The sequence below is a fragment of the Podarcis liolepis genome (genome assembly GCF_965112155.1).
Source record: "Podarcis liolepis genome assembly, chromosome: 14".
Taxonomy (NCBI): Eukaryota; Metazoa; Chordata; class Lepidosauria; order Squamata; family Lacertidae; genus Podarcis; species Podarcis liolepis.
The window spans coordinates 33,793,571-33,818,928 of record NC_139569.1 but is presented as its reverse complement, the minus strand read 5'-3'; the positions used below and the strand labels follow the sequence as shown (position 1 = coordinate 33,818,928).

The 25,358-nt window shown below is 47.9% G+C and overlaps 1 protein-coding gene across 1 annotated transcript in view; it reads left to right on the top strand.

Moving 5' to 3' along the window:
* Window positions 1-12,877: 12,877 nt before the first annotated feature.
* Window positions 12,878-25,358, top strand: part of CHSY1 (chondroitin sulfate synthase 1) — a 98,145-nt gene continuing 85,664 nt past the window's right edge. The window contains exon 1 of the mRNA XM_083475056.1: window positions 12,878-14,271. Coding sequence (XP_083331182.1) covers window positions 13,955-14,271 — 317 coding nt within the window. The 5' untranslated portion in view covers window positions 12,878-13,954. The remainder of the gene's footprint in view (window positions 14,272-25,358) is intronic.

Below are 25,358 nucleotides of genomic sequence, written 5' to 3'. Positions count from 1 at the left end.
ACCATCGGTGCGCAAGGGAGGAGGTAAAAGCAGGCTTGCAGGGAGGGGGGGGGAGCCAAGTTTTGCAGAGGGACATGTGTGTGTTTTCTTTTGGGTGGGGTCGTGGTGGAGGTGACCCAAAGCAGCTGAATGAAGGCACAGCAGAGTGGAAGTAGAGTGCTGATGGTGGAAGGTGGAAGTCTGGTGGTGGTGTGTGTGTGTGTAGAATTGGACGGAATGGAACATCCTGAAAGAGGGTATAGCTCACGGGGCTGACCAGATGCACTCCACGCTGCAACAGTTTGTTGAACGTGCCACTTCTTGTTCTGCATTTGGATGATCTCTCTGGGATTCCTGAGGATTCAATGGGGGGTGGGTTAGGGAATATGGCCTTCCATGCCTCTCTGCTGCCCCTGGACCTCTGCCCGTGCCACACCCCTCACTAGCCCTGCTTCACACGCCCAACTGTTTTTCATAGAATTGTAGAGCTGAAAGGGACCCAAGGGTCATCAACTCCCTGGAATGTGTCCCCGAACACGGATTGTGCTTCTTGATTGTTGGGATGGAGGATCAAGAGGGCTCTGTGAGTGTCCGTGGAGAAACTAGCCTACTGTACGAAGGTAAAATTTGCTTCTGTCGCTCTTCTCACTTTTCCTTCTGTCCCCTTCCCATGGCTGGAAGGTTGCAAATGTGGCTTTCTGGCTGAAAAAAGGTTGCCCACTTCTGGCTTAATGCAATAAGGCACACACGCACTCTGGGATGGGCTGACTTCAGATACAGAGCAGCAGCAACACACCATCCCAAGGTATCAGAAGTCACTGATTTAGTTTATCTCTCTTGTCTCAAAAAGAGAAACGTCTGTGGCCTTCGCTCTCGGCTCGCATGTGCCTTGCTGTGTGACACCCTCTGGAGGGCAGCATCGGTCTGGATTTTGAATGAGCCGCTCTACACATCTCCACAATGGCTCATCCAAGGATATGATTAATATTTGCCTGACAAGATGAAGTGGGGATGCTTTTAAACATCTGGAAATCTGCAAGGAGCCAGGAGGTGTCTGTGCTGCCCAGGGAGAGAGAAAAAGAGAGTTGTTGGAAATAATTCTAACCCAGACAAATGCTCCTGCTTGCCCAGTTTAGTTTTTCCACGATGACTCTGTTACCTTGAATATGCAAAAGGGGTGTATTCCCCACACCCACCCTGATTGCGTGGTTCTGATGGGCTGGTTGGGGTGCCCACTTGCAAAATGGCAATTTCAGGCCTACTTTGGCTTCAATAACTATGAATTAGCTTCATAACATGGTTCCTTCCAGACACTGTTGAACTTCCAATGCCAGTCAACTCCATCAGGGATTAATGTATAGGTGTCCACATACATTTGGAGGGCACCATGTTGGCTAACCTGGGACTAGGTGGTCTACAAGATGTCTCAAATTCCATGGTTCTGATCTGTATCTGTTACTTAACTGCATACCCACCCACATTTCTTCAATGAAAATAGGGACATCTATTCTATTCGATGATAATAATCATAACAGATAATAGTTAATAATTTTTTTATTTACACCCCACTCATCTGATTGGGTTGCCCAAGCCACTCTGTGGCTTCCGACATATATAAAAACATAATAAAACATTAAAAGTTTAAAAATACAGGGTTGCCTTCAGATGTCTTCTAAAAGTTGTATAGTTACTTATTTTCTTGGCTCAGGGATCGCATAACTCCGCACCCTCCAACATTCTTCCGATGAAAATAGGAGTATCCTAAGGAAAAGTGGGATATTCTGGGATCAAATCAGAAACGGGGCGGCTTCTGTAAGTTCTGACTGTCCCTGGAAAATAGGGACACTTTGGAGGATCTGTAACTGTAATTAGGACTCTCTTTACATTAGAGAACTTTTAGGTGATGGCTTGCCTTTTCATGCTTGATTGATGGCATTCAAATAAAACTGCACATTGCCAAATCCTCCCCAGAAGCGCCTTTTTGAGATGCTGAAGGAATGTAAGGTAATTTCAAAACTGTGCACTTCTATAGATGTCTGCTCAGAAGTGAGCCCCACTGAGGTTAGTTGAGCTTACTTCCTGGAGAGCTGCTGCCAGTCCGTGCAGATAGTACTGAGCTAGATGGTTCAATGATCTGACTCAGTATAAGGCAGCTTCCTATGTTCCAAGATTTGAGGCAAACTGCTAACTAAGGGCTGGGCCTATGTCTCCCCAGGTATTGTTGGACCACAACTCCCATCATCCCTAAATATTGGCAGGAGTTTATGGGTGCTGGAGACCAACAACTGGAGGACCACAGCTTCCTCACCCCTGTGTTAATCCATCACCTTTATGTGAAGATGTGAGGGGTTTAATCTGGACCATCCTGTGTGGCAGCCACATGTTTTCCTATTTTTTATTTTAAAGGTTTTGTATTTTAAAAAGAGAGAGAAAGATGCCAGCCTACCACTCATTAGAAGTCCATTTGTTGATACTGCAACACACAGAAGTAGGCTTGACAAAAAGAACACACTTTAAGCCCCAAGTATTAAAATTTCTTTCAGTAAATGGAAGTTGTCCCCTGCAGTTAATCACCTAGAGGTTTAATTGATTCATCTACTTAAAACTGTCTATGAGATGTGTAATTAAAATTGCTTATTGACTAGAAATAAGCTTAAGTGTGTGCATGTGTGTGTGCACATGTCTATCTCATGGTGAAAAAAGCCTTTCTCTGTGTCATTGCTTCTTATGAACCGCCTTATATCAAGCCATGCACTTGGTCCACCTAACCCAGGCCACATTCACGCCACCCATTTAAAACACTATGATACCACCTTAAACAGCCATGGCTTCCCCCAAAGAATTCTGGGAAGTTGTGAGGAAACCGTTATTCCCCCTCACATAACTACAATTCCCAGAGTGGTTTAGCAATCCCTCTTCCCAGGAAACATGGGGAACTGTAGCTCTGTGAGGGGAATTGGTACCTCTCAGCAACTCCCAGCACCCTTAACAAACCATACTTCCCGGGAACCTTCCCAGCCGCGGCTGCCTTAAGCAGCATCATAGTTCTTTAAATGAGTTGTGTGAATGTGGCCCCAGACTGGTAGCAACTCTTCAGGGCCTCAGACAGTGTAGTCCTTCACATCATCTGTAATTCACAATTCTTTTTGACTGCAATAACAAGGACTGAATTGGGAACCTTCTGTATGAAAAGCACACACTCTACTCAGCTATGTCACCTCCCCTTAAAATTTCCTGTCATGGAACCCAAGGAGGATGAGATCCAGCTCCATTCTTGACAGGGTCATTGATATAATGCCCTCCATAGACCCCTTCCTGCTGCTTGTACCATCCTCAAGTGGTGTTGCAACAATGAGCCACCATTTTATATTCCCCCATAGTGCCTCAGGTACCCTAGTAAAGAGCCATTTAAAACCCCCTTAATGCCCCAGAGTGGTGCTCTAGTGCATTGTGGGAAATTTTAAATGTCAGTGCATAGTTGGTGCCTGCTGACCAAGAAGCCTAGGCAATCTTTCAAGGGTGCCATGGACCCTATGAATCCCTGGCCAGGTCTTTCATGGAGTGTGAAGCTTTTGAGACCACGTTCTTCTCCTTGCTTGACACCAACCACATTTAGGCTGCTCTGTTCTTTTTATCCTAAGGATTTGGAAAGCCGCTCTCTCTCCCTGTTGCAGTGCTAAGCCACTTGGAGCTTTGTAGCTCTGTAGCCAGAGTGCTGCTTTTCACCCATATTCACCTTTGAAAAGTTGGATGGTAACAGAATCATAGTGGAATACAGCTGGTGGCATGCTGCGTCCCCACCCCTTCTGCTGCATGCTATTTTAAGGTTTTGGAAGGAAATAAATAATATACACTATGGGCAAAAAACCCCCGAAGTCACAAGAAGCCTTTGGCGCAGTGACAGCTCTATCCATCAGTGTCTTGTGCTGCTTCTGATCTCATTTCGTTTTCAAAAGCAATGATTCCCCACAATGCACTCCAGCTGGGGGCAGTTCGAATTGAAAAGTCCAGGGCTTCGTTATGTATTTGTTTGCCTAGGGAAATGTAGGCACGTGTACAGCAAGCCCCATTTCTTTTTCTTCACCCCTTTCCTGTCCTCTCTTCATCCCCTCCGGCTGCCACCATTGTCAAGTAAAATAAGGCAGCTCTGACAGCTGGGTTGTTTTTTTTCCTACGGGAAGGAGCCAGTGGGTCATGCGGCAATGCCCAGCCACTTCCTTCGTTGCATCAAAAACCACACTGGCTCCTGGCTTTTCCTGTCAGAAAATGCTTGTGATTTTAGGATATGTCATCTTTCCCTGGAATCAGGAGAGGTTTTTTCTTCTTCTTCTCTTTAATATTGATTTAGCCCCTGGTTTGAATTATACTGCCTTTTGAAATATACGCAGATGCACTTGCCACATCTCTCTCGCAGCTTGTGAGGAGAGAGGAAAACTTGCTCGGAGCTCTTTGACTCAGGAGGCTGGAAAATAATAATAATAATAATAATAATAATAATAATAATAATAATAATAAAAGTGTTCTTTTCCCATTTGCTACAACCTCATCTGCCCCTCGTGGCAATACAAGGGTGTTCCTGGTAGTCTAAAGCCCTGGCTGCATCTGTTGGCTGAGGGTTTGCTACAGCATATTGACTTCTTCAATTCATTGCTAACCTTTAGGTTCATTTGGATTTAGCTTCTACCCATTGTTTTCAGTTCTTTCTCACCAGTTGGAGGATCTCTAAGCTATTTCCACTGAAGTTCCTGGACCTTGGGGTTATAAAGGCAGTAATCTGGCTGGCCAGACTGTGAGCAAGTCAAGATACCAATTAAATGTCCCAGGTCCAATCCCCAGGTAGGGCTGGGAAAGCCTCCTGGTGTCTAAAATCCTGGAGAGCTGTTTGTGGTCAGTGTTGACAACACCGAGTGAGATTGAGCAATGGGTCTGACTCAGTATAAGGCAGCCTGTGTTCCTGTCTCCTTAATTGTAGTCCATCACATCCCTCAGGAACAGCAAACAGGAAGCTGTCCTGGTCCAGCAAAAATTTGGACGTGGTTTCTGCACAGAATAGTCGTACCTGCAAAAGAGGGAGAGGAGAGCACTATCATGGGAGCCTGGCAGCGTCCTTCTCACTGTTAAAATGTTGCTCAAGTTTCTCTGTTTTTAAAATACTCGCCAACCTTTTCTGCAAACCTAGCCGTCTGACTTGCACCATGCAGGCCTAGCTTCATTTCTGGGTGACGGCTTTCATTTTCGTTAATTTTAAAAAGCATTTTTAAAAAAGAATTGGTTGGCTGTTCTCTTTCTGAGACTCAGGAACAAACGGGACCTTGTAGCTGGCAGGGAAAAGTGTGGTGCTTGAATGGAAACTTTGGCCTCATATTCACAGAGAGGGCCAGCCTGGAGGCTGTACCACTTCGGACTGTAGGTGGGGAATGCTCCTCCATATAATAAACTCTCTGCAAACAGAAATCTAGCCTGTCAGGGAGTAGAAATTCTAATCCTAGCTTGCTTCCTGATGTGCTGTTTTTCTTTGCAGGGGGGAATGTTTTTGTGTGGAGCGAGCATTCAATCAGGCAAATTGAGATGACTGAATATTTTGTTTCATCCACATTTTTTAAGCAAACAAACCTGATCCACACTCCCCAGACTAACACACAGATTGGAATGCAGTAATTCTTCAGTTTTTCTGATTCAATTCTCAACCCAATAAATGTACCCAAACTCCATTATTTTAGGTAAAATGTGTATTTTTAGGGGGAAAGTGGACAAAATGCATATTTTAGAGGAGTCCCCAAAATACATTTTTTTTGTGGAAAAAAATTGTACAAAAATAAAGGGGGAAATTTGTTTCAAAAAGTTGACCGTAAAGATCAACGATAGAACCAACTGCAACATGGTTTGTGTAGCATACAGTAAGTGAGTACAGTGGTACCTCAGGTTAAGTCCTTAATTCGTTCCGGAGGTCCGTTCTTAACCTGAAACTGTTCTTAACCTGAAGCACCACTTTAGCTAATAGAGCCTCCTGCTGCTGCCACGCCACCGGAGCACGATTTCTGTTCTCATCCTGAAGCAAAGTTCTTAACCTGAAGCACTATTTCTGGGTTAGCGGAGTCTGTAACCTGAAGCGTATGTAACCTGAAGCGTATGTAACCTGAGGTACGACTGTATACGTACCAGGAATGAAAAATGTTCTGTGGTCAAAAAAAGCCAGCAGACTGGTCTGGAAGTGAACATAAAGAAGAGCCTGGCTGCTGGAACAGGCCAATGGCCCATCTAGTTCAGCATGCTGTTCTCACAGTGGCCAACCAGAGGCCTGTAGGAAGCCTGCAAGCAGGACTTGAGTACAGAAGTGCTCTCTCCACTTGCAGTTCTCAGAACCTTGTATTCAGAGATATATCTCCTTCAATACTGGAAGGTAGTACACAGCTGTCATGGTCACCAATAGTCTTCTCCTCCATTTGCCTGTTCCTCTTTAAAGCCATCCAAGTTGGTGGCCACCACTGTCTCCTCTGGTTTAATGATGGTTTACTGATGTGCTGCTCAAAGTACTGTCCTGAATCTTCCATCGTTCAGCCTCATTGAATGACCACAAGGACACAAGAGAGGAAGAAAAACTTGCCTCCGATTTCTCCACGCCAATGACGCCATGAATAATTGTGTACCCTTCTGTTGCTGCTTGCTCGCCATTTATCTAAACTAGAAGTCCCAATATATGGGATTTACAAATGAACATATGTGAAAGTAATAGAGAGCGGAGACACGACTGCTCCATCTATCTTCTGCCCCACCCTCTGTCTGAAGCTCAGCCTAGACATAGGTTTACCAACTCAGGGGGGAAAATAGGCCTTAAGAGACTGTTGTTTGGAATGTCATCTGGTGTCTGACTCAGTATGACCTGGACACTGCTGTCCGTGCCATTATAAAATCTCTACCTACCAGCCTACCAAGCAATTAGACGAAGGAAGCTGCCCCATCACTCAGCATTCATTTTAGGAAGGTTTTGTAAGTCTTTGCCATACGATTCTAGGGCACGTCTTGTGCCACACGTCCTCATGGAAAAGTTGCATCTTAGCCCAATGCCTATTTTAAAGAGATGTTTTGCCATTTTGGCCTTGTGAGGTTTTTTTTTTCAGGGAGCATTTGAGCTCTCTTTTATAACAGCACTCTGTTGGTCTCCTTCGGCCGAAAGAAAGTTGCCTGAACATTAAAACACTACTACTAAAAAAATATTGTATTATATAATAATGTAGCTTTGAGTGTTCCAAGTGCTTCCTGTGCAGTATCTTAGTCCTTACAACAACTCTGTAAGGCGGGGTGGAATTGAGGCTGAGAGATAACAACCTGCCTAAGGCAACAGAGTGAGTTGGCTATATTGGGTGACCAGGTGAGGTTTGCATTCAAGCACCGCAGCCTGAATTTCCAGTATTGAACTAGAAGCCACCGCTGGCTGTAATTCCCTGTGGGTGGGCAGAGGGGCTCTGTGGCTCTTCCTTTGCATCTGTTTAGTGACAAGAGTTTTGTTCTCCAATCTGTCCACCCATTCATCAATATGGCACCTTCATGGGGGTGCCATTCATTCGGGGGAAACAGTGCAGGAGAAAAGGGTTAAACGCCTTCACCCCCTGAACATCAGACCCCTCTTGTGCACCTCACCCTTGTAGCTGCTTTAATCTTTTTTTTTATGTGGGAAATTCTGTTCCTAAATTTCCTGGGGGGTCTCACATCTAGTTTAGCACAAAGCCCATTGCTCTGTGCCTGTTTTCTAGCTTGGGACCTCTCCTAAAATGCAAATCATTTATACTAAATAGTGATTTAGTTCTCCAAGTACCAGTTCTTTTACAGGCAAAACTGTATGACCCATGCAAAACAGAATGGTAGCAGCAGGGCTAGGGGAACCTTGGGGTTTGCAGAAGTACAATGAATAGTTTTTTGAAAGGGGAATTTTAGGGCTTACCTAAGGTCCTTCTGCTGCCAAAACTGTATCAGCCATGCAGAATAGGAAGACAGCAGTAGGCTCAGGGAGATCTTGAGTTTTTCAGAAGTACAATAAATTTCCAAATGGAAAATACTTAAGGGGGGGTACCCCTCTGTCCCTCAACCCCATAACCCAATGAGATCAGAACATACAGTACTTAGCAGACAACTGACTGACTGTTAGGGGGTGGGAACCGACTACTGAAAAGGGGGCAGCAGAATGCAGTGGACTGCCTGGAAGCAGACTACACTGCAAAATTTAGATGCAGCTCTCACTCCTCTTTCCTATTTTTAATAACAACAAGGAAATAATAGACTCTTTGACCATGTTGCAAAGGGGAAATAAAAATAAACATAGATTGGAAAGCCCTGTGGGAGACTGAGACAGCTTTGCTTGAAGGTAGAAGTTGAGTCACATTATATAACAAAGTTGGATTTCAGTGGATTTTACATCACATCCCCTGTGTGTGTCTCCAAGAGAGAGGCTGCTCTGAGAGCAACTTGGAAATGAAGCTGGAATGACAATGGTGTGCTTGTGTGTGTGTGTGTGTGTGTGAGAGAGAGAGAGAGAGAGAGAGAGAGAGAGACAGACAGACAGACACACACACACAGAGAGACAGAGAGAGGAGAGTGTTGTGGATCTGCTCAAAGGACAGGAAGACAGGCTACTGTTTTGAACACTCTTCTCTTTGCTGGAGTACACTGGTTGTGTGATTTTCCTTGAGCTAAACAAATGAAAGATGGCAAGGGAGGCAAGGTGCCCTCCTTGACAGCGGACAGCCATCTAGCCATCTTTTATTCCAACGACTTTTTAAACTTTCTTGCAGGGTTTCACAAACTGCTCTACATTCAGAAAATACCCAAGTGATATGCAGAGGTAGAATATGAAACACAATGCAGGTCATAAAACAACACTGAAACATAAAAACCAACAAGAATTAAAGAACTACAGAACTTTTTTTTAAAAAAGCATTTGAAGAGCTGTTCTGGGCCAAGTCTAATTTGAAAATGAAATGAAGAACTGTAGGAAGGGAGGTGAGCAGAGGCCTTGAAGTTGCCCAGGTTAGAAAGGCCTGGGGAGTAGATTGAGCAACATTCAACATAGGCCACCTGGCCATTGTTTTCTTTTTCTTCTCCTTCTTCTTCTTCCCTGCTTCTGAGTCCCACCAACTGGTCTTCAGAGGTATACTGCCTTCAGCAGTAGTTGTAGAACAGTGTCATCATGGCAAGTAGCCATCAATATGCATTCTCCTTGAATGTGTGCAATTTTCTTTTGAAGCCATCTGGGTTGGTGGCCCTCACTACCTCTTGTGGGAGTTGGACAAGATAAACTAGATGGGCCTTTGGCCTAATCCAGCAGATCGCTTAGCAACTCCACGTTTTCTTCTTTATTGTCTAGGTCAGCCTTTCTCAACCTTGGGTCCCCAGATGTTTTTGGCCTACAACTCCCATCATCCCTGACCACTGGTCCTGTGAGCTAGGGATCATGGGAGTTGTAGGCCAAAAACATCTGCGGACCCAAGGTTGAGAACCACTGGTCTAGATCATGGGTAGGCAAACTAAGGCCTGGGGGCCGGATCTGGCCCAAACGCCTTCTAAATCCGGCCTCTGGATGGTCTGGGAATCAGCGTGTTTTTACATGAGTAGAATGTGTCCTTTTATTTAAAATGCATCTCTGAGTTATTTGTGGGACATAGGAATTTGTTCATTTTTATTTTCCAAAATATAGTCTGCCCCCCCCACAAGGTCTGAGGGACAGTGGACTGGCCCCTGCTGAAAAAGTTTGCTGACCCCTGGTCTAGGTAGCCTCTTAGCCAATCAGAAGGCTCTGCTATCCACCTATCTTGAATAAGCTTCAATGTTGACAGTCGATTTGCCATGATTGCTGGGGCTGATGGGAGTTGTCATTCAGAAATATCTGGAAGCCTAACACTGCTGTAATCCAAGACAGCTTTGTGAGGGGAAGGGAGGCCTATCAGAGGCTCAGGCTGCTGTACCCTATGCCCTTCTTTTGACCCACATTGACCATTGGTTGCTGACCAGGAACATAAGAACGTTATCATTCCTCCACATTGTAAACTTCAGATAAGAGTACTTCACTGATAAAATACTCAAACAGACCACTGGCTGTGTTTCAATGCCTTGGGTTCGGGTTGGGCTCAGGCACAAGTCGATTCAAGGAGTGGGAGAAATAAAATTGGCCACCTCAGAGCATTCGTGAAAGCTGCTGCCTTATGGTCGTACATTTTGTTCTGGAGTTCCAATCTCCAAGTGGAAAATATATGAGTTGAGTAATAAAGTAATAAAGAGGCCGCCTGTATCATCTGCAGTGTTTATACGAACATACAGCATGAAGCTGCTTTATCCTGAGTCATCCATCTAGAGCTCTGAACTGTCTTACTCCAATTAGCAGCAGCTCTACAAGGTCTCAATGGAATTCCCAGTTTTGATCTCTCAGATCCTTTTAATGGGAGATAGTGGTGAATCTGGGATCTTTGGCATGCAGTGCCTGGACTCTTTATCTTAGAATTGTGGCCTTCACATAACTTTCCCCATTGAAATACTTGCATCCAGTGTACCAGTCTTCCCTTAATTACATGCAAACCTTAAATTAGAGGTGGGCCACATTCCCTTCAGAGCAATCTTCCAGGGGCAAACCAATGGGCAGATCAATGGGTAGATCACTGCCAGTTTATTTATAGTGGGAGTAGATCTCTTGGAAGATCAGTCCCAAGCAGTCTCTTGGAAGTTTGACACCCCTGGCCTAGGGGATGGTCTGATGGTCTGATGAAGGGATTTAGTCTAGGGAGAGGGTGTGCATGGCCTGGGGGCCAGTCCCAAGGGCCAGATAAAAAGGCTTGGCAGGCTGCATTTGGCCCTCAGCCCCCTGCTTTAAATTGCCATGCATATGTATTATGTCCTCAGGTATTGGAACCAGAATAATGGGACACGGGTGGCGCTGTGGGTTAAACCACAGAGCCTAGGACTTGCCGATCAGAAGGTCGGCGGTTCGAATCCCGCGATGGGGTGAGCTCCCGTTGCTCGGTTCCTGCTCCTGCCAACCTAGCAATTCGAAAGCACATCAAAGTGCAAGTAGAGAAATAGGTACCGCTCCGGAAGGAAGATAAACGGCGTTTCCTTGCACTGCTCTGGTTCTCCAGAAGCGGCTTAGTAATACTGGCCACATGACCCGGAAGCTGTACGCCGGCTCCCTCGGCCAATAAAGCGAGATGAGAGTCGCAACCCCAGAGTCGGTCACGACTGGACCTAATGGTCAGGGGCCCCTTTACCTTTACTTTATTGGAACCCGGATACAAAAGATAGCCCTGAGAAGACCTGCTCATTTTGGGGCCACATTGAGGCTCATTAATCTACAAAGTCAGAGGCCAACTGTCCCTCTTTTGGGTGGGCCTGCAGACACAGAACGTACCAGCCCCATCACGAGGCACAGTGAGGCAGCTGCCTCTGACAGCAGATGCTGAGAGGTGGCAAAGAGTTGACAGAGTCCTGTGCCTCCTAGGTTTGCTACCCTCAGGTGCAGCGGAGGGTTCCATCTTGTTGCCAGCATTGAAGTGAGATTCAATAGCCAGCCTCATTGGCTGTTGTACATGGAATGGGGAGGATTCTTGGGGGAAGCCATGACTATTAAAAGTGGTATGATAGCGCTTTAAAGGCATAGTGCAGATGGGGCCCTAAGCATACATTGGATCACTGATTAACTTAGAAATACAGCCCACTGAAATCAATGGCATTTCGAACCAATTAGCTCCGAGCATCTGAAAAAGGACCAGGTAAGTCTCTGGCTATTCGCCACACTTAAGGTCAGGTGAAAAGAACCTCCATGTCCAGATGCAGTCTATCTCTGTATATGCACCAGATGTGGGGGCCATCAGGACCTAGAATGCAGGACTAGTTCTGGCTTCCTCACTTTTACTCACAGCAAGGGATAATCACTTCCAAGAAGAATCTGGCAGGGAATCTTTGGGTGAATATTTCTGGGGCTCCCTCTCCAGCTCTTTAGGATGACAGTTCCCATCAGATGATGTCCAAAACAGCTGGAAAGGTGGCCCCAAACTGGCAAGGGCTGGGCTGGAGATGGCCACAAATTTGGATTGCTTTAAAAGAGGATTGGGAACTTCCATGAAGAATGGCTACCGATGGCTACTAGGGATGGTGACTACTGTTCTGCCTCCACAGTGGAAGGCAGTAATGCTTCTGAATGCCAGCGTGCCCCTGTGCCCAGGTCCTGCCTGCACCTGGTCGGCCACCACCATGCTGGACTAGGTGGGCCATCGGCCTGATGCAACAAGCTCTCCTTATAAATACAGGGTGAGTCTTTAAAGAGGTTCCATGGAACATGTGTACTCTGCATCCACGGGGCCTCTTTTAAAGGACTCACCCTGTATTATTTATTATTATTTATTGAATTTCTATACCACCCTATACCCGGAGGTCTCAGGGCTGTTCACAGTACAAAATCTAAATATAGAACCACAACATATATAATCAAAATAACAACAACCCGCTTTAACGCAGCAGAACTTTTGTTCTTAGGGGCTAGTAACTTGCCCGCGTTCTTATTTGCCAGGCTGGGCCGGGCGAGGCGAGGCGAGTCGTCATTCAAAAAATCTCGATTTCGAGCCTCCCTCCCTCTTCCCCTTTCCTTCCTCCCCGCCGGCCTTCCCTCTCCGGGGCCCCCCGGCTTCCCTGCCAGCAGCCTCCCTCCTCCCTCGGCCTGCCAAGTGCGGGAGAGACCCCCTTTTCTCCTCGGAGCCCGCCGCTGGCGAAGAGCGAGCGAGCGAGCGGGAGAGGCCGAGGGTTGCGTCCGGGACGCGCTGCGCTGCGCCCGGGCTCCGTGCGCCCTGAACGGCGGCCGGGCCGTCTGGCTGGCAGGCGGAGAGGTGGCGGCCAGGGGCTGGCTCGCCTCCGCCTCCCCGCTCCGCCCTCTTTTCCCCCCGCCCCGGCGCGCCATGGCGAATTGAGCTGTGTGGGGATGCGCGGGCAGTATCCCCGGGCCGGGCAGGAGCGGTGGCGGCGGCGGCAGGAGGAGCAGCAGCCGCGGAAGCAGCAGCAGGGCCAGGCGGAGCCCGCGGGCGCCCGGCGAGCAGGCGGCGGCCCCGGGCTGCGTCCAGGCGGCGAGCCACGGCAGCACTAGCGGCCGCAAAGGAGGCGGAGGGAGAGGAGGAAGAAGCGGCGGAGGCGTCCGAACAAAGCGCGCTTCCCCGGCACAGCAGCACAGCCGCCGCCGGAGGAGGCGGAGCGGGAGGCTCCCCCATGGCCGCGGCGCTCTCGGAGACGCTGAGCTTCCCTTCGCCGCCGGGGCAGCCCAGCCGGGCCGGCTAGGAGCAGGAGGAGGAGGAGGAAGGGCCGGGGGCGCGGGGCGCTCCTGGGCCGGAGCGAGGAGGTGGGGGTGTCCCAGCTGGAGTTGCGGGAAGGAGGCGGCCAGGAAAGAGAAGGGGCGGCAGAGAGATAAAGAGAGGGCTGCTCTTTTTTGAGGGGGGGGGGCGTCCTAAGCAAGAAAGGGGGAGGCAAGGCGGCGCTTTCCCTTTTTCTTTTTGCAGGCAGCCGATTAAGCAAGGCGCGGTGGGGGGAGGCGCAGTTGGGAAGAGTGCAAGGCGCAGTTGGGAAGAGTGCTTAGGTTTCCTTTGGGGAGGGGGAGTGGTCAGTTAGGTTGTGGGGCGGCGGAATCCTGCTGAGTTGGTGGGGTTTGGGAAGAAGGGGTACAGAAAAGCTCAGAACTGAGGTAGGTGGCAGAGGACTGGGATATCTGGGGAGGACAGGAAGAGGGAGGCCTCAGAAGGCAGAGAGGGGTGCAGGAAACCCCCCTTTCGGATTCCAGAGCTCAGACCTACCCCCCCTCCACGCACTACTCTTGGGGTGCTTCCTGTTTTGGGGGGAGCTCTAGTGTGTGGCCAAGGGACGGAAAGAGAAGGCGCCCTGTTCTGGAGATCTGAAATTGAGGGGTGTGTGTGTCTGTTTTGGGGGGCCCTGGGTGTGCTGAGGCAGGGGGTGGGGAATGGCTGGCAGAAGCCGCCGCTCCTGGCTCAGCGTGTTGCTCGGTCTGGTGCTGGGCTTCATCCTGGCTTCCCGGCTCATCCTCCCTCGAGCCTCGGAGCTGAAGAGAGCAGGGCAGCACCGGCGGAAGGCCAGCCTGGAAGGGTGCCGGACAAAGGCCAGTGGGGGGCTGCTGCACCGAGACTCCCGGGGGGCCTTGCTGTGGCATCAGGACCCTGCCGAGCACCAAGGCGAGATCCTGCCTGCCAAGAACTTCCTCTTCGTGGGGGTCATGACGGCTCAGAAATACCTGCAGAACCGAGCGGTGGCGGCTTACAGGTGAGGACCTCCATTCTTTCCTCCCACCCACCTTCTGAACCGCAGACTTAATTTACCCTCTGTTGTGTGGCTAGGAAGGCTTCTAACACCCATTTGTGGGACAGGACATGGCTCATTGCTGCTGCGCCTGCTTTGCATTCAGAGTGCACTGCAGGTAGGGCTGGGAGAGGCCTCTACCCTGGAGAGTCACTGAGAGAGTACGGGCCAGTGATCTAAAGCAGCTTCCCATTCCAGTCAACTTTTTATTCAGGACAATGAGGACTAGAACCTTAGATTGTTAGGAAGAACTGTGGTCCAGTGGTAAGGCATGCAGAAGGTTTGGGGTTCAGTCCCCAGAACCTCTAGGTAGGACTGGCAGAGGCCCCAGTTTGAAATCGTGAAGAGCCACTGCCAGTCCCCCTAGACAGCCCCGTGCTAAATGAACCCAGTGGTCTGACTCATAAGGCAGCTCCCTGTCTCCCTAGCTTTTACCTTGCAATTAACTGCTATCCTGCGTCTCTCTTCCGTGCCCAGCGATGCATGTGGCAAGGCCTGTCTCACTGACACCCCATCACCTTCCTCCCACTCTGCACAACCGCATGGTGCATGTTAAACGGGTCTCTCTTTCCACTGCGCATGGGAGATGGGGAGAGAACCCTCTCACCTGTCCTCCTCTTCCAGGAATTCATTCCCAGGGTTTTCTTTTGCCTGTTCCTTGCTCTTCAGGGATGTGAGAGCCACTCCTCTCTGGCGGCCCTCTCTCACAAGAGAACAATCCCTGGCATAGGGAATGCGGCTTGTAAGTTCTGCCAGTTAGCTTCCTTGGCATGATAATTCTGTATGTGAAAATACATGACACACCCTCCCTTGGTTTTGGAGATCTCTGGAGCGGAGGGGAGAGAGATTGAGACCAGCTTGCTTCCTTTGTATATGTGCTGCTAGCTTCCCATCTGTTAAGAAGATAAAGGCTTGCATTAGAGAGGAAGGGAATCTTGTTTTATTTCCCCTCCTCCCTCCCCATAAGCATCTCAAACCTGCTTCATAATTCCAGGAGGGGGGGGGGGGTGTCTTGCTGAATACCTGCTGGCTTCTCTTAAGCACTGACAGATGGGCACTGGGATTGACCAGGGAGGCCTTGCCTGTGTCCTGATGGGCAGCCAATCTTTATAACAGCTTTGTGTGCCTGCTGTTGTGATCGAAATCCCCCAAGAGGGCATCTCATCTCTATCTCATTTCTAAAGCTTCCTGCTCGGTGACTTGAAGAAGGATCCTGCTGGACAGTAACGGGGGTTTATCCTATAAGACAGGTGGGGTGAAATATTTGCCCTGCATCTGTTTAAGGAATGAAACCAAAACAGCTTAATTTGACCAAATGATTGAAACCCGAGTTTTGACTCTGCTCTTCCCCCATGGCTGCAGGCAGTGATGCTTCTGAATGCCAGTTCAGCAGGGTGGTGGGGTCAGTTCTCTTGCCCTTTGGTCCTGCCTGTGGGTTTCCCATTGGGGCATCTGGTTGGCCACTGTGAGAACAGGATACTGGACTCAATGATCCACTGGCCTGATCCAGCAGGCTCTTATGTCCTTAGTTGCTTACACGCAGCCACATGCAAATAATTTCAGATATAGACTACCCAGAGACTTTAGGCCAAGCACTTTCTGGCCCGTATGAATTCATGTTTTGATGTTCTTCGAATGAACACAGGCAGCTGCCTTACACAGAGTCAGCTACACTGGCTAGCTCAGTGTTGCCTGCATTGGCAGGCAGCCGCTCTGCAGGGTTTCTTCAGGACATAGTGGGGATTGAACCACGGACCTTCTGCATCAAAAGCAGATGCTCTACCACTGGGCCTCCTTGCAGTTTCTTGTTTCTTCGGTCTGAGACTCTTCCTCTGCTTGTTGCAGACACCGCAAGAATTACTAAATCAAGCTGCATAGGTAGGAAGTGATGCAATTGGGTAGACACAGAACAGCCTGTTGGCGATGGTGGACTTCCCAGCTTAATGGCTCCTCTGCAAGGGGAAAAGAAAAGGAATGGCCAGGAGTGTGATGCATTCTGCAGGTTGAATATCCCCTTCTCTTTAATGCAAGTGGGCAGTCTGTGGCCCTACAGATTAAGACTCCAGCTCATCACCCCAGCCAACATGGACCATGAAGAAGAGGCCAGTGGCCTGTCTGGTCCAGCATCCTGTTCTCACGGCGACCAGTCACATGCTTGGGGGAGCACATTAGCACTCTCTCTTCCTGTGGTTTCCAGCAAGTGGCATTCACAAGCACTGCAGCCTCCACTTGCCAAGGCAAAGCATAGCCATCATGTCTAGTAGCCGTTGCTAGTCTTGTTCTATCACTAATACTTTTAAAGCCGTCCAAGTTGGAAGGCATCGCTGCCCTCTGGAAAGTGAGTTCCATAGTTTAGCCATGCATTGGGTGATGGGAGATGTGGTCCGATGGCATCTGGATGGTCACAGGTTCTCCACCTCTGCTCTGCAAACTACAAACGTATTCGTGACCTTTTGCTTGGAAGGGGCAAATCCAGTTTTCCGGGTGCGTGTAAATAGCCGTTTGCTTTGTTTTACATTAGCCAAAGTACTATTAGATTTGATCAAGTGTGTGGCAGGAACGCGGGGGGAAAGAGTTCAAGTCCTTTCTTCAACCCCTAAAGCAGACAAGCTGGCCTGACTTCAATTCTTTCAACAGTGTTCTGAGAGCCAGGTAATAAATGTCTGCCTTTATGAAAGGCGTGAAGGGCATATGATGCCTATATGCGTGAAGGGCATATAGGCACCATATCCACTTGAGGTGCATGCTATCAGATGTTAGGCCATTCAGTGTTAGTGGTGGGCAACTTTAGCCCTCAAACCGAATCAATGCTTGCAAATGTAATGCCTTTTGGATTTGGGAATGCAATGCTTCTGGGGAAGGTCTGCAGCTCAGTTGTAGAACATCTGCTTTGCATGCAGAAGGTCCAAGGTTCAATCTTTAGCGTCTCCTGATAGGGCTGGGAAACACTTTCTGCTTGGAAGCCTGGAGAGAGATTGCCAGAAAGTGTAGACAGTCCTGAGCTGGATGGACCAATGTTCTGACTCCGTACAAGTCAGCTCCCAATGTTCCGGTGCTTCTCCATATGATAGTAGAGAAAGGGGGCAGTCAGGGATCTTGGGGAGGATAAAGGTGAAGGGATCCCTGACCATTAGGTCCAGTCATGACCGACTCTGGGGTTGCGGCGCTCATCTCACTTTATTGGCCGAGGGAGCTGACGTACAGCTTCCGGGTCATGTGGCCAGCATGACTAAGCCGCTTCTGGAGAACCAGAGCAGCGCACGGAAATGCCGTTTACCTTCCTGCCAGAGTGGTACCTATTTATCTACTTGTGCTTTCAAACTGCTAGGTTGGCAGGAGCAGGGACTGAGCAACGGGAGCTCACCCCGTCATGGGGATTCAAACCGCCGACCTTCTGATCGGCAAGTCCTAGGCTCTGTGGTTTAACCCACAGCGCCACCCGCGTCCCCTTGGGGGGGGGGATAGACAATATCCCCTTGAGGGGGATAGACAATAGCTAAATCTCTTCCCTGCACCTTGGGACCCAAAAGCATTAAGAACCAAGCCTGTCCTGGCTGAGTGTATAGTCAAGCTTTTTATACCCACCGCCCCCTAATGCATCTTTCTTGATGGTAAAATTTCCTTACCTCCCACCAGTGCTTAATGGAAGGAGGATTCCACTTGTGCTGTAGAACCCCCTACCGCCCACCTAGAATCCTGAAACGCCCACTAGTGTGCGGGAGGGACCAGGTTGACAACCCCTGGTGTAGTGGGACGTTAGGAGAAAGTGACAGGATATTGCAGGCTCTTTAGGTGGATTGCTTTTCACAACAGGGGGGCTGACCTTCTGCACTCAGCTATACTTAGGCTGCATCCATTGCACACGTTTAAAACACTTGTTATACTGCTTTAACAGTCAGGGCTTCCTCCAATGCATTCTGGGAGCCACAGTTTGGTAAGGGGCTGAGAGTTGTTAAGAGGCCCTTATTCCCTTCACAGAGTTGGAATTCCCAGTAAATTAACAACCCATCCCTCTTCCCAGGGAACTCTGGAAATTGTAGGGGAGTTCTTGGAGGGGAATAGAGTTCAAACAACGCTCAGCACCTATAAGAAACTGCAGCTCCTAGAATTATTTGGGGAAAGACATGACTGCTAAAGTGGTACTAGAGTACTTTAAATACATGGTGTATTATTCAGCAAAACTGGTGCCTGCAATCCACCTGAGAGCCGTGATTTAAGAGGCTTCCTTCGTTCGTGGCTCATCTTTTTTCCTCCGAATCATTTAGGTGGCATCGATTAAGCACCCTTGTTCTCAGCGAGGCTGTAAGAAGCTAATGTTCATGTACTGAATTATAACTTTTGGCAAGGATTCTGGCACAAACGAGCCCGTAATTGAAACCAGCTCATTTTCTTTCCCCCCGCTTCTAACGGAGTGGAAGCTTTTAAAAATGTAATTGATTGATTGGGAAATTATTTTATCCCACTCACCCCCCGCCCCGACCCCTTTACCATATACAGAAAGTTCAACTTCCAGGGAGCCAATAGTTTAGCTGATGGTGGTGGGGTTTTCTTATGGGCCTATGTGAAGATCGCGAGGGGAAGTGCTTTTGTTAACTAACACACAGATATATACACACCACCAGAGTGTTGGCCGTACAATACATAGAGATCCAAAGCAATTCATTGGCTCAGTCAGTTTTCAATAAGGTGGTACCTCAGGTTAAGAACTTAATTCGTTCTGGAGGTTTGTTCTTAACCTGAAACTGTTCTTAACCTGAAGCACCACTTTAGCTAATGGGGCCTCCTGCTGCCGCCGTGCTGCCGGAGCACGATTTCTGTTCTCATCCTGAAGCAAAGTTCTTAACCCGAGGTACTATTTCTGGGTTAGTGGCGTCTGTAACCCGAAGCGTCTGTAACCTGAAGTGTCTGTAACCCGAGGTACCACTGTATTATAGCCAGAGATCTTTTTCAGTGTTGCTACCTGGGTTATTTTAACTGGACATATCAGGATGCTGAGCATGGGACCATCTCCTTTTAAATGCATGTTTCCTTCCCCTGAAACATAGCCCTTTGTAGGCTTCATAAGAAAAAGATCTTGGGGGATCAGACCAATGGCCTATGTAGTCCAGCATCCAGTGGCCAACCAGATGCCTGTGAGAAACTGTCAAGCAGGATCTGAGCACATAGGCATTTTCACCTCCTGTCGCTTCCAGCAACTGAAGCATTGCTGCCTCCAACCTTGGCTAGTAGCCATCATGGCTAGTAGCCATTGAGTCATAGCCATGTTGTCCTGGGTAATTCACCAGGCTTTTAAAACTCCAGCCTATTATCCCTTTTTTGAGGACCTCCCCCCCCATGCGCAAAACTCACATAGGTGACACCAAGTGTTGCATGTAACGAAAACTATCCTTTTTGATAACTTAACTCTCTTGATTTGCTGGAATCATAGAATTGTAAGAACTGGAAGGTACCCTGAGATACCTTCATCTAGTCCAACCCCCTGCAATGAAGGAATTCAGAGGAGGCTTCACTGGTTTGCTTATACTGGTATATAGGTAGCCTTCACTTGGTTGCTTTGTTCAGGTGTGCACGCATGCGTGTAACTCATAAGCTTTGCAGAGTTTTGTAGCAAAAGCAAGTTGCAGCCACTTCCTTGGCCTCACAGAGCTTGCAGTGGTGAAATTGTCAATGGGGAGCCCAATAGAAGAGATGGAAGTGGAGAGGCGGGCGAGAGCGCCGACGTGAATGTTTGCCAAGGTTACTATTTGCAATTAAGCATAACGTGTCTGTTGGTTGTGTGTGCAGCAAAGATGAGTTTTTGAGGAACATTTTGAGGAAGAGAGGTGGTTTCGCATGCACTTTCAGAAACAACAAGAGTTCAAGGCGTAAGGGCAGTAAGTGAGAATGGGAAGAGTATTTCAGGATGTAGGGGTGTGTTTGGCCAGCTCAGGATGGTAGAGTCAGAGGAGCAAAGAGCGGGGAAATACCGTATTGGACGTACCGGACCACAGGACGCACCTAGTTTTTAGAGGGGGAAATCAAGGAAAAAAATATTATTCCCCCCCCCAGCCCCAAAGAGTAACGGACAGGCTGTGCGCTTCCTCTTTAGCCTTGAGCAGCATCTTTAGCCTTGCACAGCGGGATGGATCATGCCCGCTGTCCACCGGGGCTGGACTAGATGACTCCTGGGGTTCCCTTCCAACCCTGCAATTCTGTGACCTCTGAGGTTGTTGGGGGTCTCCACCACTGGAGGCTTTTAAGCAGCGGTTGGGGGACCACCTGCCTGGCATTCTTTAGCTGTGATTCCTACATTGTGAGGGGCTGGGCTAGATGACCCTCGGGTGGCCCTCCCAACTCTATACAGTCCTACACTTCTGCGGCAGGAGATCCACAGCCACTTCACACAATGCCCACTCCCAATTTTCATTGGAGAGACATGTGGCTTCACTGTCTAGGTAGGTACCCCCCTACCTGCCACTCTTCCCTCACCCCACTTAAGCCGAGGGAATTCCTGTCCAGAGAAGCTCCCAGGTGAGGCAAGGGTTAAGATCTACCTCTGGTAAATGGCTTTGTATCCTCCCTCTTTCCCTTTTCTCTTCTTCTTCTATGCTAGTTCCTTCTCTTGTGTTTTGTTTAATCTGTTTTTATTGTATACTAAAATAAAAGCTGCAAAGTTTCCTTTTTTATAATATTCCCCCCCTCCAAACTAAAACGTTAATCTAGATAAAAACACTGATCCAGAGGAAAATAAGGGGGTGGAGAAAGGACGAAAAAAGAAAAAGAGGTAGAGATAGAGAGATTTTTTAAAAGTTGGCTTCTTTAGCCTTGTGCAGCCTCCTGCGGCTGGAGAGGCGCGCACGGCTAAAGAGGAAGCCTGGGCAGCGAGTGCGATCCATCCCGCTCGCTGCCCGGGCTTCCTCTTTAGCCTTGCGCAGCCTCCCACGACTGGAGCGATTGCGCAAGGCTTTTCTAGAGGAGGGAGAAGAGACTGACTGGCCGCGTCAGTCCCTTCTCCCTCCTGGGGAAAAGCCCGCAAGAGCCGCGCGAAGCTTGTGTGTGGCTCTTGGGGGCTTTTCCTGCTTGCCTCCCCCCCTGCATTCGCTCCATAGGACGCACAGACTTTCCCCCTTAGTTTTTAAGACAGAAAAACTGCGTCCTATGGGACGAAAAATACGGTAAGTACCCATATACAGGCTGGAGAAATGCTGCAGAGGCCTCTAAACAACTTGTGACCAGGATAGCTTAAGGACCGCCTGAGCCCTTACTGTACATCCCAGCCCCATCACCGTGATCATCCAGAGGAGAGCTGTTTGTTGTCCCCTGAGTTGCAGAGTCCCGACTGGCATTAATTGTAAGCTGGGCATTTAGTGTCTTTGGTCCTCTGCTGTGCGACACTTTTCCAACAGAGATGCAGCAGAGGCAGCCTTGCTTTTTATTTCCAAGTTCCTCTTGGATACTTTTTTTTATGCCAACAGGCCTATTAAATTTTTTCTTGAGTAGCCAGTCATTTTAACGACTCTCTTGTATTGCTTTTAATTTTTTTTTTCAAATGCTGCTGTCCACTATCTCTCATCTTTTATGAAAAGGTGATATATAAATGCTGTCTGTCTGTCTGTCTATCTATCTATCTATCTATCTAATAGTAAAGCTAAAGACGAGGAGATTAAAATTAGATCCAGAAGGCAATGGGAAGCCAGTGTAAGGGTTTTAACCGCAGGAGGAGTGCATATATAGTCTGAAGCTACACATGCTGCAGAATGAGGTGGTAGAGTCCTCTCAAGGTAGTAGAATGGACTGTACCACTTCAAACTGCTGGCGTCGGGGTGCAGTGTTTGAATACTCCCCTCATGTAAGAAGCAGCCCTTCTTACATGATGGAAAACTAGCCCAGCAGGGAGTAGGCTGGGCTAGAACCTTAGGGTGCTAGGTTTCTTGTAGACAATTCCTCGTTGCTCCCCACACTGGGAGTGTACAAACGCTATCTTCTACTGCAGACTCTTGTGATACAATTCCACCACTAATTTCTGCTACTTTGTAGGCCAGGCCTGAGTGAGACACTTAAAGCAGCAGCTGGGAGAAGGGCCATAGCTCAATGGTGAAATATTTGCCTTCTCTGTAGAAGGTTCCTGGTCCAATTCCTGGCATCTCCTGGTAGGGCTAGGAATGTCCTCTGTCTGAAACAGTGGAAAGCCGCTGCCAGTCAGTGTCAACAAAACTGAGTTAGGTGGATCAGTGGCCTGACTTCATATTAGGCAGCCTACCTGTGTTGACTGGCTGAGTTTGCTTTTTTAGTTACAGTATCGATCACCAGATTTTCAATGTCTGTTCCACTGAGATGCTAGTGTCTTAGAGATGTTTAGTACAGTGGTACCTTAGGTTACATACACTTCAGGTTACATACGCTTCAGGTTACAGATTCTGCTAACCCAGAAATAGTGCTTCAGGTTAAGAACTTCGCTTCAGGATGAGAACAGAAATTGTGCAGCAGCAGCAGGAGGCCCCATTAGCTAAAGTGGTGCTTCAGGTTAAGAACAGTTTCAGGTTAAGTACGGACCACCGGAACGAATTAAGTACTTAATCTGAGGTACCACTGTATCTCAGCTGTAAATGTCCACCCTCCATAAATCTTGTTTGTGTGATCAACATTCTGCAGAAAACAACAACTCCCACGTTTCCTTTCCAACACGTGGTTCTTTATGTATTTTCTTTTAAAAATTTGCCAATGTTAAATTAAAACCCCACACCAAATTGATTGGGAGATGGTAAATAGGATGGTAAGTAGAACCATGCAGGATCAATCCAATGGGCCATCTACGTAATTCAGCATCCTTTTCTCACAGTGGCCAACCAGGTGCCTATGGAAAGTCCACAAGGAGGGTAAAAGCACAATCAGTCTTCTCTCCCGTCCATGTTCTCCAGCATCTGGTATTCAGAGGCAGTGCTGAGCTAGATGGACCAGTGGCCAAACTAAGCATAAGGCAGTTTCCAGTGTCCTAAATTAGACTTCCCTGTGGTAGTGGCTGTAGAACAGTCCAAAGGCCCGTCCGGTCTGGTAACCTGCCTTCACAGTGGCCAACCAGCTGTCTTTGGGAAGCCTGGAGGCAGGACTAAGATTATTGTTGATGAACTGGAAACTTAAGAAGATGCTTCACTCTAAAACCATAAAAAACAGTGACAACTCTTAAAATTATCCAACTCTTAAAATTATTGAAATTACAATACAGCTTCACTACTGAGGAACCTCTACATGTCTTGACATTGAACTGCACATCACAGAGGGATTTGGGTCACACAAAGTGCTGGCTGGGTCCGTTGGTCTGAGGGAAGCTGTAGTCCCATGGATACTAATCTGCTGAAGGCTGAGATAATATATCTATTTGGTGTAGTTCAAATGCCCGCAAAACACTTTAAAGAATATTGGCAACGTTCCTCTTTGCCTGATGAGTATCTGTCAGGCATCCTACAGGCTCATTTTATTGTGCACAGTATCCAGGTGAATATTTATTTCATCCACTGTGGAACCCAAGGTGGTGGTTTTCTTCCCCTGTTTTGTTTCATTTATTTTGTTTTTATTTATTTACAAGGTTACTCTAAACTACCTCTAAAGAGCTCATCATCATTCACATTCTTCCCACTCCCTTATCATCTCAAAGATACTCGGAGTTGAGAGTGGATTTCATTCTCTTTATTCAGCTCATAGTGGTGAGGAGGAATGGAAGTTCCCCCAGAATGTCTGCTTTATATATATTATTTACACAATAGGCCCCATGTGATTGGCTAATTCCGGGATTCTCCTGTAGGCCAATCAGGTTGTGGATTCACTTCCACCTGGAGCTGGATTGTGTGGCTCCTGTGGACCAATCTGACTGCTTCATTCTGAATCCTATTGTTCTAGGACCAATCAGACTGCTGCATTTTGGATTCTATTCAACTCAGTACATAACATCATCCCAACAACCCTGTGAGGTAGATTAGGCTGAGAGTTCTTGTCAGGCCCTTGGGATTTGAACCCAGGTCTCCCAATGCGGCACTCTGAACACTGCACCTATCCAGGGTCTTGTGACCCGAGGTGCCAACTTGAGAAGAGTAACTCAAAGGAATTCCTCTGCAGATTAGTGTCTGTGGAACTGATTCCTTGAAGGCAGATGCTTAGAAAAACCACTGCCTTAGGTGTAGCTCGTCTTTTGTACAAATGAAACTGCCTGCCTGTATTTTCTGGCAGTCATGACTGGGAGCAGTTAATCTTTCATGGTGCAGGGAAGCAAGTAAGGGAATTAATTGGCTTTTGTAAAGGGAAGTCATTAAACAGGAGTAGCTGGGAGAACCTAATCTTGCCACTTTATCAGATGAATCTGCCTGGAGTGGAGTGGGGTTGGGGTGGGGGAGGGGGAGTGCTTTTTATTAATCAAGGGTTCCTTCATAATGAAAGCAAGAACAGGTTTTTTTTGGGTTTTTTACACACACAAAATCCCACATACCAAATGCTTAACTTTGTGGCCTCTGAACAACTGCAGATCCCTACAGTTTCTGCCTTGAGTTTCTGTATTCCTGTGACACTCAGAGAAGGGAAGAAACCCAAAATTAATGTTTGTTTATCTCTTTCTGGCTTTGGTGGTTGTGGGGAAGAAGCTGCTTCGGGTTGACTTTTGTTTAATTTTAGGGAGGAGAAACTTTTGTTTCCTTGATACGATCTCTAAAGAATGAATCAAATATGTTCTGTGTTTGGCTGTTTTGAAACTTCTTGCTCACAGTAAGCCGTAGTTGTGTTGGTTTGGGCTTAAAAAAAATGAATTGGCAAGGTGAGAGAAAAGGATAAGGGGCAGAGAAGAGTGGTCTATCCCCCTCCCCAAAAAATGCAATTGGGAGAAGCAATTGCTGGATCTGCCTTGTGGCCCATCTAGTCCAGCATACTGTTCTCACAGTGGCCACCCAGATACCCCAATAGGAATCTCGCAAGTAGGACTTGAACACAAGACCACTCTCTCCTCTTGCGGTTTTCTGCAACCGGTCTTCAGAAGCACACAGGCTCCTGACAGTGGAGGCAGAGTAGACATCATGGCAAGCAGCCCAGAA